The 15,991-nt window shown below is 62.8% G+C and overlaps 3 protein-coding genes across 11 annotated transcripts; 2 read left to right on the top strand and 1 right to left on the bottom strand.

Moving 5' to 3' along the window:
• Positions 1–5: 5 nt before the first annotated feature.
• PANO1 (proapoptotic nucleolar protein 1) lies at positions 6–1,883 on the bottom strand. Its single transcript, XM_012456025.2, is given in 4 exon segments — positions 6–268; positions 271–332; positions 334–408; positions 410–1,883. Coding segments are annotated over 4 exon segments (777 nt in total). The 5' UTR covers positions 787–1,883.
• Positions 203–7,693, top strand: SLC25A22 (solute carrier family 25 member 22). 6 transcript variants are annotated; one of them, XM_021676984.2, is made up of 11 exons: positions 647–862; positions 2,122–2,223; positions 3,175–3,356; positions 3,443–3,568; positions 3,821–3,876; positions 4,682–4,772; positions 5,277–5,395; positions 5,535–5,709; positions 5,808–5,962; positions 6,049–6,124; positions 6,263–7,693. In XM_021676984.2, the coding sequence occupies exons 3-11, from the start codon at positions 3,337–3,339 to the stop codon at positions 6,414–6,416; spliced, it is 972 nt and encodes a 323-aa protein (XP_021532659.1). In that variant the 5' UTR covers positions 647–862; positions 2,122–2,223; positions 3,175–3,336; the 3' UTR covers positions 6,417–7,693. The 6 variants fall into 6 exon arrangements, with proteins under 6 accessions (XP_021532661.1, XP_021532659.1, XP_021532663.1 ...); XM_021676985.2 differs by lacking the exon at positions 647–862 and adding an exon at positions 2,484–2,574 and having other exon boundaries at positions 871–2,223; XM_021676986.2 differs by lacking the exons at positions 647–862; positions 2,122–2,223 and adding an exon at positions 203–224.
• A 498-nt stretch (positions 7,694–8,191) lies between these two features.
• CEND1 (cell cycle exit and neuronal differentiation 1) lies at positions 8,192–10,478 on the top strand. Of its 4 annotated transcripts, none has more exons than XM_012456099.2 (2): positions 8,192–8,277; positions 9,541–10,478. In XM_012456099.2, exon 2 carries the CDS (start codon positions 9,621–9,623, stop codon positions 10,068–10,070), a length of 450 nt encoding a protein of 149 aa, XP_012311522.1. In that variant the 5' UTR covers positions 8,192–8,277; positions 9,541–9,620; the 3' UTR covers positions 10,071–10,478. The 4 variants fall into 4 exon arrangements, with proteins under 4 accessions (XP_012311522.1, XP_012311523.1, XP_012311525.1 ...); XM_012456100.2 differs by having other exon boundaries at positions 8,194–8,277; positions 9,520–10,478; XM_012456102.3 differs by lacking the exon at positions 8,192–8,277 and adding an exon at positions 8,327–8,363.
• The last annotated feature ends 5,513 nt before the right edge of the window (positions 10,479–15,991 follow it).

The following is a 15,991-nucleotide window of genomic DNA, read 5'->3' as shown; positions in this document are numbered from 1 at the left end:
GCCACCTACCCTAGCAGGGGGAGGGGGCAGGTGGCGCGGGGCGTTGGCCTGGCTGGGCGCAGTAGTCTCGGCGGCCGGTAGGAGGAGCCAAAGCCCGGCGGAGGCCGAAGGGCGGAGCGCGCGCGGCGCCGACCAGACGCGCCTCCCCGCCGAGGTGCTGGCTGAGCGCGCGGCGCGGCGGGGAGGCGAGCCCGGCGGCGGCGGCGGCGGCGGCGGTGAGCGCGGTGAGTGTCCGCCCCACGGCTCCCTTCCGCTACGCCCATCCGAGCGGGGCCGAGCGGGGCCGCGGCGGCCTGGGGAGGTGACAGCCGCCTGGACGACGTGGCCTGGGGCGGGGGTTCTGGACCAGCGGATACCTCGATCCGCTGCTGCCCTGGCGTAAGAGGCCGTGCTCGGCCCCGACCTCCCGGCGCGCTCCCCGCACACACGTGTGCCCGAGGGTGGGTGCCCGCGGCCCGAGCCCAAGGAGGGGAGGCCGAGCTGCGTGGGGCGCACACGTGGGATTTCACCAGACATCTGTGGACACGTGCGCGGCCGGATCGCGGAGGACAGCGCGTTCGGCTGAGCCCCAGCAGTGAGGCAGGGGCCTGAGCCGGCCTCCGAGCGGAGAGAGCCGTTCCCAGCCCGCTTCTCCTTTGTCCCCTGGCCGGGGCACCGCGCGGTTGGAGACCCTTTCCGGGACCCTCCAGCCAGCAGGCTAGAAAGCGCCGCCCCAAGAGGACGGGGACAGAGGGAGATTGAATGGGGAGCCGGCGGCCAGTCCCAGACTCGGAGCCTCACCCCCATTGCCTTTCTTGGGGGTAGGAGGAGCCTGGCGGCTTCTTGGGTGGAAGATTTTACTTCTGCAGATCCGGAAGCAACGGTATCTTCCCGTGGGGTGGTCTCTGCTCTCCTGCTTTCTCCCTGGCTGGCCTGTGGTCTCAGTACCTGACTTTGAAGGGGGGACCGTGAGGGCTCACAGCCCTGGGGCCTGGCTGGGGCCGGCTGCAGGGTTTCTATGGCAACGTCAGTGCCGGGGGAGGGCCCTGGCCAGCTGTCTCATAAGCCCGGGGTGGGAACTGCGGAGTGAGGACAGAGAAAGCGGGGGTTGGCGTTCAGAGGGAACCCCTGCCGGTTCCTCCCCAGGCAGAGCCCCTCACTGTCATCATCCTCCACCCAGAAGCTCCTCTCCGCTGCACTGGGTGATGTGCGGGCCCAGGCCTGCCTCTCTTCCTGGGACAAATGGCCCCTCTCCCTCTTTGTCAGCCTGACGTTCAGGACTGCCCCCTTCATGCAGGTGTCCCTCACCGCCAAGTGGAGATAGGCTCCCGGGAGGAAGGGGGTTTCTTAGTCCCCGGAGGGCCAGGGTAGATCCCCAGCGTGACTAGAGTGGAGATGAAGGGCCCAGGGCAGCCGAGAGAGCTGTAGCCAGTCTGCACCCGAAGAGTGGGGTGTCAGGGAGCTGGGAGGGATCAGGTCCAAGTTCAGAGGTCAGCTCGTCACCACAGGCTGAGGCGGGGAGAGGCAGGTCTCTTGGTGGTGAAGCCCTGAGCCAGACACGCAGGGGGCAGAATGCCCTGGGTGTGCCAGCTCCCATGCCCTCTGGACCTGCCACGTGAGCAGGGCCTGTGGCGGCACCAGTGGCCTCTGGGACTCACCCAGTCTTTCCCTGTAGACAGCAGGCCCTTTTTTTGTGCCCTAGCATGAGGCCTCCCTGACATGCACCTGCCTTTAGCAGACAGATCCCACAGACACGAGTGGGTGTCAGCCCATCTCTGCCCCACAGCACTGAAATTCCCCATCCAGGTACACATAGGGTACCCTGTACCTGAGAAAGCCTCATCCTCAGGGTACCAGCCCTAGACAGATCCAGGTCAGGAAATGCCCTAGGGCTCAACCCCCAGGCAGCAGACAGGAACCCACGCGTGCTGGGGGTGTGGTGGCCACGGCTGAGGTCTGTGTCAGTGGGTGGCGTGGCCGTGCCAGGTCAGTCTGAGCCAGACCTGCCCCAGCTCATCCGTCCTCTCAAGGCTGCAGGACGCCTCTGCTCGCCCAAAGTGAAAGAGAAAGTAGCCCCCCCTCAGGTCCGCCCCACCCCGCCCCATGGCCAATCCCTGCGGCCCCTCGCATCCACCCCCGCAGCTTCCCCTCCGATGTGAGTGCCGGCTGGAGTGTGGAGGGAGGGAACCGTCCAGAGTGAGTGCCTGGGGCGAGCAGGACCAGCGGCCAGGTGGCGTGTCGAGGGTAGGTGGCGGATGGGCCAGCCCTGGAAAGCCAAGGTGGTCACGAGTTCCTGGTGAACTGCGGGTGTGAGCCAGCCTTGTGGCCCTGGGCCATGGCGCTGCCGGTGCCCACAACAGCTGGCCTCGGGGGGCCTCGGGAGGGGGAAGGGCCCCTGAGGCTCAGACGTTATGGCCATGACCGTATGGGAGGCCCCTGAGTCTGGCTCTGGCTCCCCAGCCCTTCCCCTTAGTGAGAGAGGCCTGGTCTCCCCTCCCCTGTAGTGGGTGGAGGTGCCAACCACAGGGGGCCACAGAAGGCCAGCCATTCCCCCACGAGGCTTCCAGGGGTCCCCTCACTGGCTTCTGTGTGTCTGTGAGTGAAACTCCTCGGCGGTGTGGAGGGGAGGAAGGTGGGCAGGGGGCTGGGTATGGGGGCTGTGGCCTCTGCCTGGGGAGGAGCTCTGCAGGCGCAGGGTGGAGCTGCTGTACCTGGGGTGGCTGAGCCCAGGTGTGGGGGGCGCTTTAGGGCGCTCGGGACCCCAGCCCCTAGCGGGAAGGGGACAGGCGCCGGCCACGTCGATCTGTGCTGAAGGATGTGGGGGACAGTCACCACAGCTGTCCAGGTTGAGGTGCTCTGGTGGGCACACTGGCCCCTGGCACTGCCCCCAGAGGCGCCTGGCCCTTTAAAAGCCGGAGCTGGCCCAGGATGCACGTGAGCCCAAGCGTGAGCGTGCGTGTGAGGCTGGCTGGGAGGACGCTGGCGGTTGGTGGGGGGGGATTGCAGGGAAGCCAGGTTGTCCCAGGGGTGGGCATGGGACTGGGCAGCAGGTGCCTCCCATCGCTGCACCCTCAGGGAACAGTGACGGCTCCAGCCTGGGGTGATGGCTGAGGGGCCGCGCGTGAGAGGGAGGCTGGGGGAGGGTTGTCTTCGGGTGGCCCCACCCTCACTCATTCCCATCTCCTCTTCCTCCAGGACAAAAGTCGGGGGGCTGACGCCTGGAAATTCCCCTGAAGGTGGAGCACTGCCACCTTCCCCCAGCCCCTTTGGTCCCACCCTCTCCAGGCCTTCTTGCCTCCAACTCCGCCCCGCCTGGCATCCACCTCCTCAGCTCCCACCTGGGTGCAATTGAGTTAAATGGCTGATAAGCAGATCAGGTCAGATTCCAGTCCTGGCTACACGCCCCGCCCCCACCCTGATCCCTGGTCGAGGAGGCTGGTCCTGACACCCCCTGTCCACACAGTCTGCCAGCCAAGCTCATCAATGGCGGCATCGCCGGGCTGATCGGGGTCACCTGCGTGTTCCCCATCGACCTGGCCAAGACCAGGCTGCAGAACCAGCAGAATGGCCAACGCGTGTACACGAGCATGTGAGTGTGCTGGGCAGGCGCCGGGCGTGGGGCCAACGCAGGGCAGCTCGAGAGGCAGGGACTCTGCTCCTGTGCCCCACCCTGTTCGACAGGCAGGCAGGCCTGGGGGAGATCCCATGTGGGTCAGGGCTGGGATGAGGACTTGGCCTCTTCTGTCAGCCTAGACAGTGCAGGGCCCCGGGCCCCAGCTGGCCCCGGCTGGCCCCAGCTGGCCCCGGCTGACCCTGGCTCACCCCGTCCCCTTGGCCACAGGTCCGACTGCCTCATCAAGACCATCCGCTCCGAGGGCTACTTCGGCATGTACCGGGGTGAGGCTCGGCTCGACTTGGCCCGGCTTGGGATGGGCAGGCCTGGGTAGCGCCCGAGAGTCTCGGTGGGGGAGGCAGGGCAGGGCGGCCAGCTCGGGCTGGGCCTGTGAGCGTGAACATGTCTGTGGGGGCTGCGCCAGTGTGGGGGGACTGGATGCCTGGTGAGCCATGGCAGCTCCCCGCCCCCACTTAGTGCCTGGTGCGTGGGATACTACTGCACATCTGCCTCCTCTGAGGTGGTGGTGGCAGCCGCCGCTGCCTTCTGGGACAGGCTAGACCCATCTGGCTGGGGATGGGAGACAGTAGGGGCCACGACTGCAAAGCAGCTTAGGACACAATCCGCAGCCTGGATTTGGCAGAAGCTCTACAGCCCTGAGTTCGGGACACTGAGATGGGGCTCTCCACCGTCTCCCCCGAGCTCTGGCCCACTCCAGACCACACGCTCGTGTGACCTCTGGCTCCAGCCGCCTGACAGCACAAGCACCCTCTGTACCCCCAGGGAGGGAGAACCCCTCAGGGAGGCCTCAGGGGTACCCCCCATGCCCTTAGCAGCAAGACGCAGCCCAGAATCAGAGATAGATGGAGCTGCAGTGGACGTGGGAGCGCCTGAGCCAGAGGTGCCACCCCACCCTGCCTGGCCCCGCCCTGCCTGGCACACACCAGGCCCAAATACGGGTGAGAGGGCAGGAGATGGTGGCCAGGAGTGACAGGGATGGGGCTTTGCCAGCCAGGAGGCAAGTCCTGGCAGAGCGCCTCCCCACCCAGGCCACCGAGCGTGTCCCCCGGCTGACCCCCTGCTCCACAGGAGCCGCTGTCAACTTGACCCTTGTCACCCCCGAGAAGGCCATCAAGCTGGCAGCCAACGACTTCTTCCGACATCAGCTCTCTAAGGACGGGTGAGGGGCCTGCCTGGGGTCCTTGGCTTCAGACAAAGGATGGGTCCCCCTGGCCAGCTGGGTCCCACCTGGGGGCTCTGCCTGTCTTCACCCCCTTGCTTGGGGCTTCTTTGACCTTGTGGGGCAGGCTCTCTCCTTTTCCCTGACCAGGGGAGCCCGGCCGTCCTTGGCCCGCAACCACTGCCTGCTGCCCGTGTGAGTGAGGGCTTCAGGGCACTGACCGGCTCCCCCATCCCTTGCAGCCCCTTTTTGGGGCACTCAACCCCCAATTTCCCATTTTCCTTTGTTGGAGACAGCCCCACTGCCTTTCCCAGGCCCCTGCCTGTGGGGCCGTCTGTCCATCAGGCTCCTCCCTGCCCGCTGCTGCAGGGCTGGAGGTGGGAGGAAGGGAGGCTGTACCTCCACGGCTCCCAGCATCCTCTGCAGCCAGGCACAGTGGGCAGCCCAGAGGGTGGCAGGTAGGCTTGTCTTTTGCAACTCACCGAGGCCTTGTCCCTACCACAGGCAGAAGCTGACCCTGCTTAAAGAGATGCTGGCGGGCTGCGGGGCTGGCACCTGCCAGGTGATTGTGACCACGCCCATGGAGATGCTGAAGATCCAGCTGCAGGATGCAGGGCGCATAGGTGAGGGGGGAGGGGGAGGGGAGGGGAGGGGGAAGAGGAGAGGAGGGAGGGGAGGGCAAGGGGAGCGCAGGGCACAGAGGGCCAGAGTGTGGCCCCTGCCCACTTTGCGCAGAAGAGACAGCAGCTCCTTTCTCCCCAGCCGCCCAGAGGAAGATTCTGGCTACCCAGGGCCAGCTCTCGGCCCAGGGGCGTGCCCAGCCCTCAGTGGAGGCTCCAGCTGCCCCTCGGCCCACGGCCACCCAGCTGACCAGAGACCTGCTGCGGAGCCGCGGCATTGCCGGTCTCTACAAGGGACTCGGGGCCACGCTGCTCAGGTCGGAGGCACAGGGTGGGTGCGGGGTGGGGCGTGGAGGGAGGGCTGGCCTGCCCACCCTGCCACCTCCTGTCCCCACCACCTCTGCCCTCCTCACAGGGACGTCCCCTTCTCCGTGGTCTACTTCCCGCTCTTTGCCAACCTGAACCAGCTGGGCCGCCCGGCGTCCGAGGAGAAGTCGCCCTTCTACGTGTCCTTCTTGGCCGGTTGTGTGGCCGGGAGTGCAGCTGCTGTGGCCGTTAACCCCTGTGACGGTCAGTGCGTGGGACAATGCCTGGCTGGGGATGGGGTGCGAGCGGGCCCTTGACCAGACGCACTGTGACCCAAGCACCCCTTGCAGTGGTGAAGACGCGGCTCCAGTCGCTTCAGCGGGGGGTCAACGAGGACACCTACACCGGGTTCCTGGACTGTGCCAGGTGGGGAGGTCCCCCGACGGGGGGCCTGGGGGCCTGGGGGTCGCATAACGGGCTGAGCCTCCACTCCTTCCCCTAGGCGGTGGACCTGGGGGCCTGGGGGTCGCGTAACGGGCTGACCTGCCCCTCCTTCCTCCACAGGAAGATCCTGCGGCATGAGGGCCCCTCAGCCTTCCTGAAGGGCGCCTACTGCCGTGCCCTGGTCATCGCACCTCTCTTCGGCATTGCACAGGTGGTCTACTTCCTGGGTATTGCAGAGTCCCTGCTGGGGCTGCTGCAGGCCCCCCAGGCCTGAGCCAGCGCCTGCTCCACCCCAGCCAGCCGGGCAGGGCCATTGTGGGGCCGGAGCCAGGCAGCCAGTACAGAACAGAGCAAGGGAAGACCTCTCCCCAGCCCTCCCTGTCGGCAGGGGCAGCAGGGGGTGGGGTGCAGGGTCCACATGGGTGGTGCACACGCGAGCCCCCGGGGTGCTGCCCACACCATTGGGATCAATGTCTTATTTATGTAGAAAATGCAGAAATCTTTACATTCCTCAATCTCGCCCCTGCCCCAGTCCTGCCCTGGCCTGGACACCCCCAGGGACAGAGCTGGTCTCTGGTCTGGGGGCTCCAGTCTCCATGGCCGTCCTGGTCCACACAGGGACCCCGCACAAACCTATTTATTGAACCTGCTGGGCCCAAGGGGCTCTCCGGCCCTTCCGTCCTTCCCCAGCTGCTCTTGTCTCCTTGGCAGGGCCTGACTCTGCCTCCCTAGCCAGACTTGCAAGAGGACTGGGGTCCCCGACCCTCCATGTTGAGCTAGGAATCCCAAGCGAGGGTTGCCCTGGGGTGTGACTCTCAGGGCAAGCCCCCTACCCACTGTGGGACTTTCTGGTGAGCCCCTTGGCTCCCACCCCAGGCTGGGGCCCAGACTGTGAGATCTGTGTGCGTGTGCGTGTGCGTGTGTAGTGGGGAGCTAGCCTGGCCCTTGGGTATGGGGCTGCCAGGGGCTGCCCTCCTTCCTGCCCACTCTGTGTGCTGGTGTGTGCCCCAGGCTCTGTTGACCCCATCCAGGAACGAACTTACCCAGCCTGGCCTCTCTTCTGAGTCCTCCACCCTGGCCTGGGATTGGCCAGGTAGCAGGGCGGCCATGGGGACCAGTGTGGAGCCTGAGGGGGGCTGCCCTGCTCAGGAGGGAGGGCTGCCCCCAAGTCCCCTCAGGGCCCACCCTTCTCTCTGGGCCTCTGTATAAGGCCCTTGACGACACTCCAGAAGCCCCGTCCTCCCACCGGGCCCATCCCTATTGTGAGCCGAAGCTCTCCCTGCCCCACCCCCGCCATGTGATCGTGCTGGTGCTGTGTCCTCCAAACCGGGGCCCTCCTCGGAGGCCCCTTCCCAGCGACACTACCTGGGGCCCAGGCCCGGGCCCCCCGGTTCACGGTTGTTCCTGGGAGCTGCCCCTCCCGTCACCTCTGAACCTTGGAAGCCGCTGCTGCTGCTTAGAGAATTATATTTTTTTCTTTTGAAGAGTTTTAAGAAGTTGTAACTTTTTGTGTCTTGTCTTGTCAGAGAATAAATAAATATTCTAAGTAGATGCTGCCGTCTGTCTGGGGGGTCTGTTTGGGGGTGGGGAAGGGCAGTCCCCTCTTCCCATAACTGGCTTCACTCAGACTGCAGGGCTAGGCCCACGCACCCACCCACCCACCGACCAAGGGGCACCCTGGCCCGCAGGGGATGCTGGGTGCCGCCCCACCCCTGCTCCCGCTCCCTGCCTCTGGCCGTCAGGGATGGGACTTGAACCCCGCCGCTGCTCTCCCTGGCCCTAAGCTTGGCCCCCACCCCGGGTCTGGAGCGGAGCTGGGTTTGTGGCCCCCGCGGTTCCCTGCGGGGCGGAGCCTCCGTCGTCCCGCCCCGCCCCCAGCCCCCGGAGCAGTGCATTGTGGGAAACTCCCGAGCTGTCCTCCGCGTCTGCAGACGCCGTCGCCCCGCCCCGCCCCCAGCCCCCGGAGCAGTGCATTGTGGGAAACTCCCGAGCTGTCCTCCGCGTCAGCAGCCGCCGTCGCCCCGCCCCCAGCCCCCGGAGCAGTGCATTGTGGGAAACTCCCGAGCTGTCCTCCGTGTCTGCAGCCGCCGTCGCGCAGCGGAGGAGCGTGCAGCCCGGGGAAGGCCGGAGGACGCGTAAGGCGGGAGGCTCCCAGCCGGCGGGGCGGGGCGAGGCGGGCGCTGGGTCCCGCGGCGCGAGGAGGTGGCTCCGAGCCCTGAAGGTCAACGGGGTTGCGCGGGGTGGGTGGGGGCCTGTTCTCCGGGGCGCAGCTGCTCCTGGGACTAAGTGCCACAAATAGCGAGGTTGGGGGGGCAGACCACCTGCCCTTTGCAAACTTGATGCCCAGCAGCTGGGCCCCCCAGAACTGCCAGGGTGTAGGGGTGGCTGGGCTTCCCTGGAAAGTCGGCAGCAGCTGGGCCTCTCCCGGAGACACCCTCATCACGCTGTGACCTTCGGGTGACCTTCAGTGTGGTCAGTGCACCCGGTGGTGGGGGTGGGGAACGCGCCTCCCTGGGTGCCTTTCCCTGCAGGTCAAGGGGATTTCTCATCCTTCCCTGGGAGAGGCAGACAGGTGGCCTCTAAGGCTTTGGGGCAAGACCCACTCAGGTTCAGGGCAGCTGGGCCCCAGGGCTCTCCCCAGCTCTGCCTGGGTCGTGGAGAATCTGGTCACCGCCTTTCCCACCGCCCAGAACCCCGTCCTCCACCCTGACCCTCGGGCCAGATGCAGCCTGTGTCCACCCTGTTTCATGCCAGGGACTGTCTGCCCACAGAGACAGCACAGCCTTGGGCTTGGCAAGGACTCCGACCCCAGGGCTGGAGGGAGGCACCGTCCCCTGTTGGGGAAAGGGCCCCAGAGGCTGGGGAGGGGCAGACGGCCCAAGGAGGCACAGCCCTGCACTGCCGGCCTGGAGAGGCACCTCGGTTTTCTCAAGTCTGGGTTCTCGTGGACCACCCACCCTGATGGCCACCTGAGATCCCAGGTCGCAGCCTCGTGGCCTCAGTGTCCGTCTCTGCAGAGCAGGAATGCTCTCCTGAGAAGGGGCTCCCATCACCTCCCCTCCTTGGAAGGGAGAATGCTCTTCTCTCCAGTTCTCAGGACCAAGCTCACTTCTCCACAGAAAGCCTCCTGCGGCATTTTCATGGGTTTCACAGAAGAGCACACGGAGGCCCCTAGCTCTTCCCACCCTGTGCGGCTGGAGGGGCTCCTTGGGGAGTGGTCACGGACAGACGGAGGCCAGGCCTTGGAAGAGAAGCGCCTGAGGCCCTCGGGAGGTCCCTGAGCTGGGGCTCCAGGGAGTCCAGAGAACTGGGCAGGGGCTTCCTGGGGACCAGATGTTCAGGGCGGTATGGGGCGGGGGTACTGGACCCACACGCAGCCTCTCTGTATCTCCCTCCAGGCCCATAGAATGCTCAGGGGCGGTGAGCTGTTCTGAGCCCCCAGTGCAGCCACCTGCCCGGCCCATACGCCTTGCCCACCATGGAGTCCAGAGGGAAGTCGGCCAGCAGCCCCAAGCCCGACACCAAGGCACCCCAGGCCACCACCGAGGCCAAGGTACCCCCGGCAGCTGACGGGAAAGCCCCTTCGACCAAGCCCTCGAAGAAAGAGGCCCCGGCGGAGAAGCAGCAGCCACCGGCAGCCCCCACCACGGCGCCCGCCAAGAAGACCCCGGCCAAGGCAGACCCCGCCCTCCTCAACAACCACAGCAACCTGAAGCCGGCCCCCACGGGCCCCAGCAGTCCTGATGCAACCTCAGAGCCCAAGGGTCCTGGGGACGGGGCAGAGGAGGAGGCGGCTGCCAGTGGGGGGCCTGGGTGCCGAGGTCCCTGGTCCTGTGAGAACTTGAACACCCTGCTGGTGGCTGGGGGTGTGGCCGTGGCAGCCATAGCCGTGATTCTTGGTGTGGCCTTCCTGGCCCGGAAAAAATAATACCGTGGGGCCAGGTGGGGGGCATGGAGCCACTTCCCGTACAGACCTGAGGAAGCCAGTGCATGCAGAGTTCACCCCTATTTATGTGTACACACGCACATTCATTACACACCCCTATATGCCCCACACATGCACACAGTGGACAGGAGGCCAGAGCCTGCCCTGCCGATCCAGGACTGCCCCAGCCTCCAGGGCAGAAGGAGCCCAGGCTCCCGGGTCCACGGCACGGATGCCTGGAGGGGGCACAGCTGGGGAACCGTGAGAAAGGAATGGATCCTGTGTGTGGCCCCCTGGGCAGGGTGATCCAGGCCCCCAGGGCTGGTCTCTGAGTGCAGGTCGGGGTGCTGGGATGGGTTCCGCCTGGGCCCCCACCTGGTGGGGACATTAAAAGTTGCCCCACTCTCCGAATTTCTGCTCTTTTCATACCCCTGGGGGTCTGCCTGGGCCGAAGCAGTGGGACCGACCTGGGGTGGTCCCTCCCCATACCACCCGAGCCTGGCTGGGTGGAAAGACAGAGCCTGAAGCCTGGCTGTGTTTGGGGCTTCCCAAGGGTCGCCCTCCCCAGCTTGTGCTCCAGGGGAGCCCTGAGGCTGTCGGGGAGGCAGGGATGTCGAGGGCCCCTGGAAGCTGTGCCCACCCGGCCCCGCTACACTGCCCCTACAGCCCGCACCCGGCACCCTCTGCATCTACCCAGCATATAAATGCAGTAACAGCCAGTGTAGAACAGCTTGGTGGCGACCGTCACACTGTCCTCGGCCCCCGAGCCTGACAGGCCCTTTGCACAGCCCCCCTCAGCGCGTGTGGCCCTCAGCACACAGCAGCAGGCGAGCTCCCGGAGGTGGTGGTGGGCACTGTGGGAACGGGGCCTGCTCTCACTGGCCATCGGCCACAGGAGCCCTGGGCCTGAGTGGAGGCTGAGTCTGAAATAAACTCTGTTGTCTAAAGGCTGGGCTTGCATCCTGACCTGCATGTGGCAGGGAGACGCAGGGGCTTCTCACGGGAATGAGGGGGTGGCATCCATCCCCGGGCCTTCCAGGGGAGGGGTGCTGCATCCAGGTCCCTCTGGCTGGCCCCCCTGCCAGTCCTATGCCCTTATCCCGGGAGGCTTGGACTGAAGCCCCACCCAGGCCCTGCCCCATCCTCCTCCCTGGCCTTCCTGTGGGTCCTGATCCAAGGTGGACACCCAGGGCCTCCAGGACCAAGGAGCGGTGAGGACATGGGGTGAGGAAGGGCAAGCACCGCTCTCAGGCTGAGCTCTCCAGCCAGGGGAGGCCCTTCCTCAGCCCTCCCTGCAGCGAGCCCCACATCCTGAGAGCAGAAGAGGCTCCCCTCAACACCTCTCGCTCATGGCCCCCCAGCCCACTCTGACCAGGTGTCTAACTGGCAGCTTGGCTATGGGTGAGGCTGCAGCATGTGGGCCAACAGGATGCAAGGTTGCTGCTGCCCTGGAAGCGCCCCCGTGAGCTCCGCGCCCTGCGTCCCTGGAAGCGCCCCCGTGAGCTCTGCATCCTGGGCCCCCAGGCCTCACCCCACAGGTGGCTGAGGCTGGCAGACAAGAGCCCGCTGGCCCCCTCCCCTCCAAGCCTTCTTCAGATGGTGTGGGGGGACAGCCCAGCCATCTCCCTCCTGCCCTCCTGGCACACTCCCTCCCCAGAGCATTAGTCCCTGTACGTGCACCCACACCAAGGCCTAGACAGACACGATGGCGCACGAGGTAGAAACAGCCAGAACCGACCCTGCCGCGCTCACCCAGGCTGCCCTGCGACAGCCTCCTTCGACCACCACCTGCGCTTCTGCCTCCTGCCAGTCGCGGAGGCCCCTACCCCTCGAGCCCCACGACCCAAGCCAGGTGTACAGAGGAGATGGCTCCGTGCAGACGCTGCTCACGCCTCCAGCTCCCAGCTCACCTGCCCATGGGTGCCAGGGCTACCGTCGTGATAGGCCAGCAGGGCCCTCACCACCTCAGCCTGCCCTCCAGCCACCCATTCTCTCCATTCTGTGGCTTGTGCTTTAAAACCAACCAGCCAGCCCTTTGTGATACAGCAGGGACTTGGAGGGAGCTGAGAGGACAGAAGGTGGGCCCGCCGTCTTTACCCACGCAGCTTGGCGCTTTGCTGCTGTGATACTCCACCCATGATGCCGCCTCATTTCACTCAGTGATTCTCTATTAAAGGATTCTTAGATTTTCCAAAACTTTTTCACCTTTAGACAAAGCAGGAATGAAAATCCTTGTAGGCCGAGGGAGGTGGCTCACACTTGTAATCCCAGCGCTTTGGGAGGCTGAGGTGGGCAGATGGCTTGAGCTCAGGAGTTTGAGACCGACCTGGCCAACATAGTGAGACCCCCATCTCTACAATAAAAATATAAAAAGGAGCCAGGCATGGGGCATGGTGGTGTACGCCTGTGGTCCCAGCTATTCAGGAGGCTGAGGCGGGAGGACTGCCTGAGCTGGGGAGGCTGGGACTGTAGTGAGCTATGACTGTGCCCTCTGGCCTGGGCAACACAGCAAGACCGTCTAAAACAACAGCAACAAAAACACCAAGAAAATCTTTGTGAAACCTATTCTGGCCGGGCGCGGTGGCTCACACCTGTAATCCCAGCACTTTGGGAGGCTGAGGTGGGCAGATCACCTGAGGTTGGGAGTTCAAGACCAGACTGACTGACATGGAGACACCCGTCTCTACTAAAACTACAAAATTAGCCCAGCGTGGTGGCGGGTGCCTGTAACCCCAGCTACCCGGGAGGCTGAGGCAGGAGAATTGTTTGAACCTGGGAGGCAGAGGTTGCAGTGAGCCAAGATCGCACCACTGTCCTCCAGCCTGGGCAACAAAAGTGAAACTCCGTCTCAAACCAACCAACCAACCAACCAACCTCTTCTGGATTTGTGGTACGGCACGCACGTCTTTTTTGGGGTTTATTGTATAAACACAAAATTTACTGTCTCAGCCACTGAGAAGTGCATGGTTCAGCAGCTTCATGTGTGTCCATTACCGCCGGCCACCTCCAGAACGCCTCATCACTCCAAACAGACACTCTGTCCCCTTCACACAGACTCCCCGCCTAACCCCGGCACCCACCACCTACCTTCTGCCCGGACGGCTCTCCCAAATCGAGCATTGCCTGTAGATGGGATCATGCAACATCACCCTTCTGACCGGCCTGGACCTGTCTTTTATCAGGGTCCATCCTTGATGTAATCTGTTCAAGTTCCCTTCCTTATTCTTGTTATTTTATTTTTATTAGTTTGAGATGGAATCTTGCTCTGTTGCCCAGGCTGGAGTGCAGTGGCGCACTCTCGGCTCACTGCAACCTCTGCCACCCAGGTTCGAGTGATTCTCATGCTTCAGCCTCCTGAGCAGCTGGGATTACAGGCACCTGCCACCACACCTGGCTAATTTTTGTTTTTTTTTTTTTTCTTTTTTCCTATTAAACCAAAAACAAAATTTTTGTGTTTTTAGTAGAGACAGGTTTCCATCATGTTAGCCAGGCTGGTCTCAAACTCCTGACCTCAGGTGATCCACCCACCTGAGCCTCCCAAAGTGCTGGGATTACAGGCGTGAGCCATGCCTGACCCTTTTTATTTTATTTTATTTTTTGAGACAGTCTCTTTCTGTCACCCAGGCTGGAGTGCAGTGATGTGGTCTTGGCTCACTGCAAACCTCTCCTCCCAGGTTCAAGCGATTCTCCTGAATCAGCCTCCCGAGTAGCTGGGATTACAGGCATGCACCACCGCACCCGGCTAATTTTGTATTTTTAGTAGAGACGGTTTCTCCATGTTGGTCAGGCTGGTCTCCAACTCCTGACCTCAGGTGATCCACCCACGTTGGTCTCCCAAAGTGCTGGGATTACAGGCATGAGCCACCGCGCCCGGCCCGAAACCCTGTCTCTTCTAAAAATACAAATGTAGGCTGGGTGCAGTGGCTCACGCCTATAATCCCAGCACTCTGGGAGGCCGAGGCGGGTGGATCATGAGGTCAAGAGATTGAGACCATCCTGGTCAACAAGGTGAAACCCTGTCTCTACTAAAAATACAAAAATTAGCTGGGCATGGTGGTGTGTGCCCGTAATCCCAGCTACTCGGGAGGCTGAGGCAGGAGAATTGCCTGAACCCAGGAGGCGGAGGTTGCGGTGAGCCGAGATCGCGCCATTGCACTCCAGCCTGGGTAACAAGAGCGAAACTCCATCTCAAAAGAAAAAAAAAAATACAAACGTTAGCCGGGCATGGTGGTGCATGCCTGTAGTCCCAGCTACTCAGGAGGCTGAGGCAGGAGAATCGTTTGAACCTGGGAGGTGGAGGTTGCAGTGAGTTGAGACTGTGCCATTGCACTCCAGGCTGGGTGACAGAGCAAGACTCTGTCCCCCTCCCCCAAAAAAAGAAGGCTCCTGGCTATTTGGGTTTCATCATTTGATTTTTCCTCATTGTGCCACTTGCGTGTGTTTTTTTTCTTTTGTTTTTGAGACAGAGTCTTGCTCTGTCACCAGGCTGGAGTGCAGTGGTGTGAGCTTGGCTCACTGCAACCTCCGCCTCCCAGGTTCAAGCCATTCCCCTGCCTCAACCTCCCAAGTAGCTGGGACTACAGGCGCCCACCACCATGCCCTAATTTTTTTGTATTTTTAGTAGAGGTGGGGTTTAACCACGTTGACCAGGACGGTCTCAATCTCCTGACCCCATGATCTGCCCATCTCAGCCTGAGCCATCATGCCCACGGTGTTTTTCTTTTCTTTTTTTAAGACAGAGTCTTGTTCTGTTACCCAGGCAGGAATACAGTGACGTGACCTTGGCTCACTGCAACCTCTGCCTCCCAGGTTCAAGTGATTCTCTTGCCACAAACTCCCTAGTAGCTGGGACCATAGGAGCTTGCCACCATGCCCGGCTTTTTTTTTTTTTTTTTTTTTTTTTAGTAAAGATGGGGTTTCAGCACGTTGGCCAGGCTGTTCTCAAGCTCTTGACCTCAGGTGATGCACCTGCCTCAGCCTCCCAAAGTCCTGGGATGACAGGCGTGAGCCACCGTGCCCGGCCTGTGTGTCGTTTGCGGGAGTGCCTTCTCATCTGTTAGACTTCTTGCAGTGTTTTGCGTCCTGAGCCCTTTGCCGCTTGCGTGCGTCCAATGACTTTCTCCAGTCAGTAGCCGCTTGCTTCTCTGTGCTCCCGACGTTCTAAAACCCGAGTTTATTGACTTGGAACCATTCTCCCCGTACTGAGTAAGCTTTTGGAATCGCGGGCAGAAGGATATCCTGCCACGTTCGAGTCTCACGTTACCGGCATCTACTCATGCGTAGGCCTTTCATCCATCTGGCACTTAGGTTGTGTGTGGAGCGAGCCGGGGGCCTCACGTTTCCTTCCCATGAGATCGGATGGCCCCAGCATCAGGGAGTGGATGACCCCGTGCCACGGGCAAGGCGGTGAGCACAACCTGTTCTGAGCTGGCAGAGCCTGTTCTGAGCTGCGACTGCGGCTTTGTCACGATGTCACCTCCTCCTTTCTCTTTAATCCCCCGCAGGTGCTCGGCTTCTGGCTTCCCTCCCGGGAGGAGGTCACAGTCTCCGCGTGGGATTCTGAGGCTTGGTTTCTGCTTTCCGGTGCCCCTAAACCTCAGCAGTGTAGGAACCTTTCCCAAAGGAAAACAATTATCGGGGATGCCCAGAGCTGTATCGTTTCAGTTTTATGACAGAACACTTTTCTTTTTGAGACAGTCTTGCTCTGTTGCCCAGGCTGGAGTGCAGTGGTGTGATCTCGGCTCACTGCAACCTCTACCTCCTGGGTTCAGCCTCCTGAGTAGCTGGGACTACAGGCACCCACCACCACGTCTGGCTAATTTTTAATTTTTAGTAGAGACAGGGTTTCACCATGTTGGCCAGGCTGGTCTCAAATTCCAGACCTCAGGCGATCCGTCCACCTAGGCCTCCTTTTTTTTTTTTGA

This window comes from Aotus nancymaae, unplaced genomic scaffold (assembly GCF_030222135.1).
Source record: "Aotus nancymaae isolate 86718 unplaced genomic scaffold, 86718_ANA_hifiasm-v0.15.2.pri h1tg000106l, whole genome shotgun sequence".
NCBI classification, from domain to species: domain Eukaryota; kingdom Metazoa; phylum Chordata; class Mammalia; order Primates; family Aotidae; genus Aotus; species Aotus nancymaae.
Note: the sequence above shows the minus strand (reverse complement) of the source record. Positions and strands in the feature narration are given on the sequence as shown.